Consider the following 11,910-nt stretch of genomic DNA (forward strand, 5'->3'; position numbering starts at 1 on the left):
GCCAAGAAAGATATTGATGTGAGAAGTCACCCTTCATATAAAGGCAAAGCACCGACTGATAAATTGGTAGTTGTTTTTGTTGGACACTTGCCACAACAGAGTCCTGGGAGCATGTATGTACATTTCTGTTTATTGTATCGTCACACATGCACAGATAATTGACAATTTGACGACACACTTTTTTTTTCCTCATGTTTTTGTAGGGATTGCGGCATGTATGTTGTTGCATAGGCAGAGTATCTTATTCAGGGAGAAGGGATCCCAGCTGCTGAACTTGATGCCGAGTTATTACGTACGAGATATGGAGCAATTTTTTGGGATTATGCTCGGCAGAAGATAGAACATGATGCTATAAACGATCAAGAGGCACCTCCAAGGCCAGTTCGAGCAGCGATTGATTTTGATGAAGTTCAAAAAGTCATAGTTGATTAGGTTCTAGAGTTCTAATTGTAAAACAGATTATGATGGTGTTTTATGATTCAATCAGTTATTTTTTCTATTGAATACACAATTTACAACTATTATTTTGATGAATACATTACAGATTTTATAAGTTTGTGTCGATATCTCATAGTCGTATTTCATAGTTCTATTTTTTTTTGTGCACAACATTAACTACTCAGGTTTTGTTGCAAAAATACAAATGCATCTGCCATTTCCACATTGTATACATATTTTTCAAGAGGCCAGAAGCTGTATATGCGTTTTTACACATTTGTATATGACTTTGTATTTTTTACATATACAAGTGTATAGTAATTGCATATACATTTGTATCAGAATATCACAATTTTTTGAATCAACCTATATGTATCTTTCTTTTTAAATAATTCAATCAGGTGTATATGCATCCTATAGTTGTATATACATAGCATGTTTTGGATTCAACATATATACAGAACTAACAAATGTTGAAAATAGATGTATCTCATTTCTTATTTGAAGGTTGAATGAGTATATGTTCTGTGTGCAAATCAGCATACGTTAAATACATATCATTCAAAAAAAAAATGCTTCACACGGTAAATCATGAATGGGCATCAAACAAAATACACATCGATTACTTCATTTTATATTCATATAGAATCCCTTTATTCAATGTTTCAAATGAAAATTAAATGAAGGGGATCAAATTCTTTGTCCAGAACAGAATCAAAGTGGCATGCGTGTTGCAGGTGACTTTGTCCAAAACAGAAACAACACAAAACAGTATGTATTATAACGAAAACATCAACTATTTTTTTTTAGGCTCGTTTCTACAGGAACGCCTATTATGACCAGTATGTCCACATCTGCTACACGAATTTGTACGTGAACATGAAAACCACTCGGCTAAAGAATTATTGCGCTTCTTTTTTGGTCTGCCAGGTTGTCTCTTGAATCTCGGAGGGAGAACTAGATCTTCCAAAATGTATCCAGGCATTTTCCAGTTTGACTCATCGGGCAGAGGGTAATTGGGACGTCATAAGTCTTCATCATAGTGTCCGATTGGTATACTTCTGAGCAATAGTTGTCGGGTTTGATATTTTTCTTCTTAAGGACAGCCCAAGCATGTGGCAGGGAATCCCCTCCATTTGGAACTCTTTGCAACTGCAAGTTTTCTTTTCAATACAAACTATGAAACGCCGCCCTTCAACAATCACTGTGTGCACGTATTTGGTTGATGGTATTACCTAAGAAAAAATACCAAAACATATTATCAAGATACAACCATATTTCAACTAATACACAAACTCTATACATATGATAGGCCATGAAGTTTACAAAAATAAATTAAATACACAGACATATACAGTGAAAACAGACACGAACATATACAGTTAGAACACAAACCTTCATGCACACAGATTTATGCTTGTTAATAGATAACATTTTATTGAATTTTATCCCAAGTGTTGTGGACGTATATGATCCATTTTGTCGGTTTGTGCAATTCCAATGTCCAAACAACAACCTAACTTCTTCCAAGAATTCAATTATTGGTAATTCTCTTGCATCCACGAGTGATGAATTGATAGACTCGGCAATATTAGAAGTCATTGTCCATGCTCGGTTGACAGTAGTATAAAGCCTAGCCCACTTTTCTCGTCCAACTTCCTCCAAGTAATTTTTCACATGAATATCCACTTTCTCAACTGTTTCCATCTGCATATCAAACTCATTTTGCGTATATGCTTTTGCCATTGCATAATACATCGACTCAACACCCTATGACTCTTTCTATATTTATTGTATATGTTTTTCCCAAGATGCCAAATGCACGCAAAATGGGGAACATTGGGGTACATTTTGGATACAAACTTGATTATACTTTCATGACGATCAGACACAACACACATGTTCTCCAGCTCCCCATATGCTTCCTTGAACTGTTCGAAAACCATGTCCAAGACTTATCGTTTTCCGAATCAATCACACCATAAGCTAAAGGCAGAATATTCCCTACAAATAAAATTGAATGCACAACTGAGTTTTTTTTTGTTAACTTTTATATGGAAGTCTTGTATAATTATGTATACATACTGATGTATATTTATTACCTGCACCGTCCATCGTGCTTGTTGAAACGAATGTTCCATTGTAGGCTGTTTTGATGTGGCTGCCATCTACTACCACGATGGGTCTACAACAGTCAAACCCTTTGATAAAGGTATATAATGCTACAAAAAGATACAAGAATTCATTTTCAGAAGATTTCTTCATCCTTATATGAGAACCGGGATACGTTTTATCCAAGATGTGTACGTATCCCGACAACTTCTTATATGATTCAGCAGGCTCTCCCCTCAATTCTGCTACAACCTTTTCTTTAGCACGGTAAGCCTTCATGTATGGCACGTCGATGCCAAATTCATTTTTCACATCATCTATTATGTCCCTTGGCCTATATGGAAGTCTTGTATAATTATGTATACATACTGATGTATATTTATTACCTGCACCGTCCATCGTGCTTGCTGAAACGAATGTTCCATTTTAGGCTGTTTTGATGTGGCTGCCATCTACTACCACGATGGGTCTACAACAGTCAAACCCTTTGATAAAGGTATATAATGCTACAAAAAGATACAAGAATTCATTTTCAGAAGATTTCTTCATCCTTATATGAGAACCGGGATACGTTTTATCCAAGATGTGTACGTATCCCGACAACTTCTTATATGATTCAGCAGGCTCTCCCCTCAATTCTGCTACAACCTTTTCTTTAGCACGGTAAGCCTTCATGTATGGCACGTCGATGCCAAATTCATTTTTCACATCATCTATTATGTCCCTTGGCCTATATGGAAGTCTTGTATAATTATGTATACATACTGATGTATATTTATTACCTGCACCGTCCATCGTGCTTGCTGAAACGAATGTTCCATTTTAGGTTGTTTTGATGTGGCTGCCATCTACTACCACGATGGGTCTACAACAGTCAAACCCTTTGATAAAGGTATATAATGCTACAAAAAGATACAAGAATTCATTTTCAGAAGATTTCTTCATCCTTATATGAGAACCGGGATACGTTTTATCCAAGATGTGTACGTATCCCGACAACTTCTTATATGATTCAGCAGGCTCTCCCCTCAATTCTGCTACAACCTTTTCTTTAGCACGGTAAGCCTTCATGTATGGCATGTTGATGCCAAATTCATTTTTCATATCATCTATTATGTCCCTTGGCCTATACTTCCTCTTATGATTTTTAAATTTTGGCTTAATAATACCTGCTATGAAACCACTACTTGCTTGATGTTGCGTATACACCTTATCCTTCAATGAACATGTATGCGTGTCCACGAAATCTCTGATTTTGAACATTGTTGATTTGTTAATACTCGAAGCATTTAATTTCCACTCACATTTTTTGGATATATATATAATTATGCTGCTGCAATTCCGGAAATTACATATACATCCAATTGACACAACACTCATCAAATGATTAGCTAAAAAAACGAGTTTAGAACGTATACAATAACAATAGCACACATATAATCATGTAATTTAATAGCAATCAGTCATTTGCACTAGTTGTATATGCATGTATACAATCTTACAGAGATATATACAAATACATCATAAAAATTAGTGAACAACTGAACTTGTAGAACTCGACCGCTCTGTATGGAATTGAAATCTATTGTCAATAGCATACTCATCATCACAGCTTTTAAAGTGTCCTTATCAGTGTATACCTGATTTACCATGACTTCTTTATAATTACGGTTTGAGATTATCAAATCGTTGTCCCCTCCGAATATTACTACTTGCTGATTAGCACTCGAGGCCTCAACTGACATCGATTCATTTGTATCTATTGCCTATACACAATTTGTATTCACCAGTTCCAGGCCACCTTGAATAACAATTTCAACCGAAATACTGTATTCATTCACAATGTCGGTTATAGTGATACACAGCGGATACATCCCAAATTGCCTATTCTCTTTCTTCAGTTCAACATACACTCTGACACTCATGTCAGAGTGTATTTCTAGAGGCATTGAATTACCGTCGATCAAATATTTGATAGTGATTTTTTTGATACTTGTATCTATTCGCAACTGATTCGAAATTGCATCAACTAACTCATCAAACGAGGCATACTCTCTGAAAACTACCGCATCTATAGAGTAATTCACAAAACAATTCTCATCATTCTAATAACCGGAATGTCGAATTACAGCCGTTATGTTTGACATATTTCGAATACAGAACTATAAATACAAAACTTAATATGATTAGCAACAAAAATCACAGCAAAACAGGGTGAATCAACTTTAATTTTATATTTTTTACAAAAACATAAATTGAAGTACTAATTACCTTAGAAACGAATTATTCAATGAATGCTTGATTGTGTATATACTGCAAATTCAATGCAGAAAAACGAGAACACTCCAACGCTGCTTGTATACGTCAACAATAATGAATTAAGCATGAAGTGATGCATTCAACACATAATTCGAATACACAGACGCGATTGATTCAGAATTTAATTCTTACATGCTTTAATGCATGGATATGGAAGAATTGAATTCATTTTTTTTTTTTTTTTTTTATAAAAAAGTGCTCTGTTATTTTGAAGTTTGATGATGGAAGATTAAATTCAAATTTGATTGTATGGAAGAATTAAGAGGCGTGATAGTTATGGGAAGCTAGTTGTTTAGCATGATTTTAGGAAGATTTGATTTGTTTTTCATAATTAAAAAGAGTCTGCTCCGCGTTTTTAGCAAAATGTATTCATGTATACAACAAAAAATCAAAACATGTATACACGCGCTTTATTGCTGATTGTTGCTACCAAATGTAATTGGTGAAACATAAGCTATGTGGCTTGAGTTAAACCCAGAACTTTGTCATTTATGTAGTTTCCCCTCAGTTTATACGAGCAATTGGGTTGAACTCTATCACAGATCCATCTATTAGTTGTTGAATGGATTTCACCTCACCAAACTTGAAAAGTTTGCATAAGGACCTAGTGTGCTAGTGTTCTCAATTCTCATGTATACTGTTAGATCTTTAATAATGCAGATTTTCAAGCAACTGCGTTAGTAATTAGTAATACTTATGTCAGAAATAGTGATTTAATGGTCCAGCACAATTCAACCCAATTTGACGCTTGCCAAGATTGTTCGTCATAGGGATGGCTATAACGAAGAGATGTGGCGGGATGAATGAGGTCCCTTGTGAGACAGATATACATGTAATTTATGGGTTCATGGAAAGTGCCTTTGCCCAGCTCTATATATGTATTAAGAAATCTACAAAATGTTTTTAAATGTTTCACTGTAAATCCAGTTGTTATTGTATATTAACTTGAGATAGTTGTTGGAACATATAAGTTCCAAATTTTGGATCCATGTCTGAATTTCACTACTCTTAACCGGGTCTAGAATTCAAGTCCTGGAATGAAGAAAATGGTAAGAGCCACTTCCTCCTTAAACAGAACCTACGCGATAAAAATCTGAATTAATCAATGGGCCTCGAATACGAAACGGTTAAACAAAAAATGGCTATCACATGGTGCAGTTCATGCGAAGAAGTTCCCAATCTTGTGTCCTTGTGTTATGCTCGAGCTTCCAGTTCTCAATCTAAAAAGTCCGAAATAGATGTATAGTATTAGTAACGAGCCTTAAGTTTATATAAAACTCAAAATACGACATTTCTTATTCTCTCTCTCATTTATTCCCATATCCATTTTATTTTGTTACTCGGTATCATGCTATGGGAGGTCGCAAATACCCTGTAAAATTAATTAAGATGTGCGCAAGCTGATCCCAACATCAGGATTACAGATAAGAACAATATTGAGAAGGAACTGTTCCACTTGATATTATTATAGAATTAATTAAAAAGGTGAAAATATACCCCTCATTAAAAAAGTGGTGCATATATATCCCTGTCGTTATACAAATAGTGCAAATACACCCTTTTTGGTGATAATTTTTTAAAAATATCATTTAGCTTGTTTTTAATTAAAAAATGTCACGTGGCTTTAAAAAAATAAGTCTTACCTATTTATTTAATAGACTTTTTTTTAAAGCCACGTGGTAATTTTTTTTTCTGAGCCAAGGGCAATTTTTTAAAAAAATGAACAAGACAACCCACTTGGAAAAGAAATTGCCTCGTGGCTTTAAAAAAAAATTACAAGAAAAATGGATAGGCTTATTTTTTTCTAAAGTCACGTGTCATTTTCTTAATTAAAAAATAAGCTAAATAATTTTTTAAAAAAATTAAAAAATTGCATAAATACCCCTTAAACTTGTCCTGAATTCTCAGTAACACACATAAATTTTGCAGGTCCTATTACCCCTTTAAACTATTTTAAAATAGAATTAATACCACCTTAAGTGATGAGGTGACAGAGAAAGTGAGCTCACTCTTTTTAAAGCAAAGTGAAAGGCATTAAATAGCTTAAAAACTATGAAAAATGTACAAGTGCCAATATTTAATTGGAAATTATACAATTAACTACACTTAATAAAATTTCACATTTTCTCTAACCCTTTTTCCTCTTTTTCATCTTTCTAACTCAACCATAGCCGTCATTATCATTCCCTTATTCCCAGAGTTTCTACCATTTTCTTTTTCTTTGTGCTTATCTAAAAGTGATTATTAAAGGTCAATTAGCCATAAATGACTATTGATTAGTGTGCTTCAAAGTGAGAAAGGTTGTTGGGGTTATGAAGTAGTAGAACTGGTTGTGAAATGGCGCTGAAAATTGAGCTATGTGCCAATGGTGGTTTTGTAATGTTGGAGTGGATCGAGAATTGGAAGAAGGAACCAGGAAAAAAGAAAAGGTGAGAAAACAAAAAGATGAAATATATAATAATCAAGTATAAATTACATGTGTTCCGTGGGCGTACTTTAGTATTCAATATTTTCGTCGTCGTCCATCTGCCTTTTTTTTTTTTTTTTTTTTTTTTTAACTTTTTAAAAAAAAAAATATAGAAGCATGAGTTTGGAGGTGGTATCTTCGTCCACCTCCTACTCATGTAAAAAAAAAAAAAAAGTGAATTCCATATTAAAAAATCAAGCAATATAAAAAAAAATGAACCTCATATTTAAAAATCAAGCAATATCCATGTAATTCCCAAAGTATCTCTATTAAGTCAATAATGGTGGATTCATTATCGCATGCGTATCAATCTATTAGTGGGAGCAAATGAAATGATTGTACAACAAAAAAATATGGACCCCATATTATTGCTTTTGTTCAAAAGGTTAAGTAGTCAAACCATACAATTTCCTTTCTTTTCTTATATTAGCATGAGATCTAATCTAGCTATTTAACTATTGTATTTGCTATTCTGTCATGTCATTTATTTGTTATGTTTACTAAAATAAATATAATTAAAATATTTATATTTTTAAAATAACATAGAATTTTAATTACTTTTTTATTTTTATTCTTACTCTAATAAATGTGAAAAGAGATTAATGTCGTAAAAGAAAAAATAATATTAAATGGAGATCAAATAATAAATAAGGTAAATTAGTCAAATTCTAATTCTAATTGACGTTTCCTTAAAAAAAACATGCAAAAGACAACACGACAAGTAAAATGAGCTAAACCAAGAATATTCACCAAAAATTAAAAAATAGTAGTTATTCGTTTAAATAGAAAATCAAATTTCTACTTTGTTTCGTTTTAAACATATAAAATTAATTTAATAATTTGAACTGATGTAAATTTGATTTAATTTTAGAATTATCCAAATCAAAATAAAAAACAATAAGTATTGTTTAGGTCCAATCTACATACATTAGCAATAGAATATTTTACACCTTTAAATTAATCGAATTAAAATTCAAGTTATCAACTGATGCTTAAATATTACTATTATTTTGTCCCAAAAAGGGGAAAATCGTTTCCTTTTAAACAAGTCTTCTCTTTTAAAAAGTATTAATAAATTTTTGCAAACTTTGTATTCATAGAAAACATTAATATAATAAAGTTTTGGATATGGAGTACAAACTATAGTGTTATATTAATCGTGTTTTGAACATACAACTTATTAGTAATATAAGTAAAAAGATTCAAGCGAATTTTTATTTAAAAAGCTAACAAAATAATGAATAAAATAATTGCAATTTGAGAAATTATATAGCCAATCAACATTAATAAGAACAAATTTTGAAATAAAAGAAAAATATATGGGTCAAAAAATTAATTTGATGTGTAACTATATAACATAAACATTAGTAGAAATTAAATTAAATTTACATTTATGATGTGAGACTACGCGATAATATTTTCACTAAATTGATATAAATGATAAAGTTACTTATTAACAATATATCATTGCATTTATGAAAGAAGAACAAAAGCAAATATTGTATCATGCTAACAACTTTCTGCTATCTGTCGAGATAAATTACGCATTTGAATTATGCGCTGAACTTTTTATCTGTCGAGATAAATTACGCATTTGAATTTATGAATAGTAAATAAGAAATGATTAATCTTCAGGAGAATAATGTATAATGACTCACAGTTATTGTATAAAATACAATTCAATCTAAGAAGCAAATATATATCTTCAAACCTAATAATTTATAGCATTAAGCGATAGTAAAAAGCAGATAGAATGTTAGATTCTTAGTGCTTTACAACTTAAGAAATGAATGTTCTCATAATTTAAAAATAATAAGTTATGTTACTTTATTAAATTATATTACTAAAGTTTTGATTAGGACTAGTAGAATGTAAAGATTTCAACGAAACACAAACTTTGAAATGAAATGAAATCAAATAATTTCCTGTACATACTTTTTCGAACGAAAACGTTGTCATACTAATATTATGTTTGTCGTTACCTCATATTAGGCCTATTGAGCCCATGTGAAGCACGGGCATCAACATCTAGTTCAATATAAAGATTTAGTTGTTCTACATTAAGGTGGCATAAATTTCAGTTTAAAGTATTCAGGAGGATAATAGGACCCCGCAAAGTTTAGGCGTGTTACTGAAAATTGAGGACAAATTTGATAGTGAAAAAGGTATATTTGCATCATTTGTATAACGGAGGGGTATATGTGCATCACATTTTTTAACGAGAGGTATATCTGATCTAAATCGCAAAGTTAAAGGTTACATTTACACCTTTGTCCTAGAATTAATAGTTGAAGTGCAAAATTGAACAACTATTTACGAAAAGTAAAAGTCAAGAGCCAAAAGTGATTCAAACCGATCAGTAATGAGAGTCCAAAATTTGACTAGACCCGTGAACTAATAAGGCCCAAAGAAGTCAAAGTACTTGTCAACTAGGCCCAGTAAACGAATTACGAATTTGTCAACAATCATGTGGTCCAAGTATTAAATATGGTCCAGGATATGGGAGCAGGTGTTCAATTATATTTCCCATCAACGTTCTACTTGTGTCATATTTGATTTATCTGTCAAGTTTAAATTATATACAGTGTCAGTATTAAAACATAAAATAAAAATCTATTGTATCAGTTCACATTTATCTGTTGTGATTAATAGTCTCTCTTATTTTCAAGATTACAAATCTTATCTTTTAACTGTAGCTATCTTTTGGGTAACTTGATAGTAAAAACAAATTAATGTCCACTAAATATACATGAGGGTGTAACCTTATTTTCAAGTTACATTGTTTAGACATGATTATATATAATATATACAACATTCATGCACTATATATATAATGTCCACTATAAATACAATGTATAATGATGTATGAGGGTGTATATGTATTGTATAATAAAAAGGGCAAAGGTGCAAATATACCCCTAAACTTTGTGATTTAGAGTAGATATACCCCTCGTTACAAAAGTGGTGTATATATACCTCTGCCATTACAAAATGGTACAAATATACCCCTGCCGTTATAAAATAGTGCAAATATACCCTTTTCGCTGACATAGTTTTTTTTAAAAATCATTTAGGTTATTTTTTAATTAAAAAAAATACCACGTGACTTTAAAAAAAAGTCTACCCATTTTTTTTGTGTAGACATACTTTTCTAAGGCCACATAGTAAAATTTTTTTCTGACGGGTAAGCTCTGGTTCTTTTAAAAAAATGGGTAGACTTATTTTTTTTAAAGTCACGGAGATATTTTTTTTTTAAACGAACAGACCCCACCTATCAGAAAAAAATTACTATGTGGTCATAGAAAAGTATGTCTACTAAAAAAAATGGATAGACTTTTTTTTTAAAGTCAAGTGATACTTTTTTAATTAAAAAATAACCTAAATATTTTTTTTAAAAAAAAAAATCGGTCAGTGAAAAGGGTATATTTGCACCATTTTGTAACGGCAGGGGTATATATACACCAATTTTGTAACGAGGGGTATATCTGCTCTAAATCGCAAAGTTGAGGGGTGTATTTGCACCTTTACGTTTTGGCTCGGGAGAAGAAGGTTAAAAGAAATTATTAAATTGGTGGGCTGACACTCCCCTTAATATGGTGGGTTGTGGCATCATTTTTTTTTTTGGTAAAAATAAGTTGGCTATAGTCGCCGTGAGCTAATTGGGTGGGCCGTATATATGGGTAACTTCTCCTACTATTTACTATATTACCTTAGGTTATGTCCAAATTTCACTAGGGACTTTTTTTTTGTCAATAAAACTTAGTTGGGTGAATAGAGTGTAACAATATCCCATTAAGCGTACTGTTTTATATGGGAAAAATTATGTGAGAAGTCACGATACCATAAATAAGAACATAAATAGCAGAACTTTTCATATTCTACAAAAACAATACTGTTTATTATATATATAACACATTAAAAGAAGTATATGAAGAATGGGACTATCCCCAAAATCAGGGATTTAGTCATATCTTTTAGTCTTTATTTTCATTTATCTATCATTTAAGAGATAAACACATCATTTATTCTCTGATTTAAGATAAACATCTACTGCGTATCAATCTTCTCCAACATATATATCCTCCATCTCCCATTACTCATCCCTCCATTCCTTTATATTCCAGTTGAAAAAATACCATGTTTTTTTATGGTATAAATATATTTTTTCAAAAATACTATGTATATGTATATATATATATATATATATATATATATATATATATATATATATATATATATATATATATATATATACATTAAAAAATACCATGTATATTTATGCTATAAATATATTTTTGCTAAAATACCATGTATATTTATGGTATAAATACATATTTTCGAAAATACCATGTATATGCTATAAATATATTTTCGCCAAAATACCAAGTATCTTTATGGTATAAATAGATAATTTCGAAAATACCATGTATAGTTATGATAGAAATTTTACATATACTAAGAAAATAGAAAAAAAAAAACGTTTAAAAAGAAAAGAAACAAAACTATTTTTCGAATGATTCTACCAATTGTATAGGGAAGATAATATTCTGCCCAAAAAAAAGGAAGAGTTAGCT

General features: G+C 31.3%; 1 protein-coding gene across 1 annotated transcript; it reads right to left on the minus strand.

The window, feature by feature from the left end:
* Positions 1-1,475: 1,475 nt before the first annotated feature.
* Positions 1,476-2,184, minus strand: LOC132637958 (uncharacterized). Its single transcript, XM_060354965.1, has 2 exons — positions 1,834-2,184; positions 1,476-1,673 (listed from the first exon to the last, which is right to left on the minus strand). Exons 1-2 carry the CDS (start codon positions 2,182-2,184, stop codon positions 1,476-1,478), a joined length of 549 nt encoding a protein of 182 aa, XP_060210948.1.
* Between the last annotated feature and the right edge of the window lie 9,726 nt (positions 2,185-11,910).

This window comes from Lycium barbarum, chromosome 4 (genome assembly GCF_019175385.1).
Source record: "Lycium barbarum isolate Lr01 chromosome 4, ASM1917538v2, whole genome shotgun sequence".
In the NCBI taxonomy this organism is placed as follows: domain Eukaryota; kingdom Viridiplantae; phylum Streptophyta; class Magnoliopsida; order Solanales; family Solanaceae; genus Lycium; species Lycium barbarum.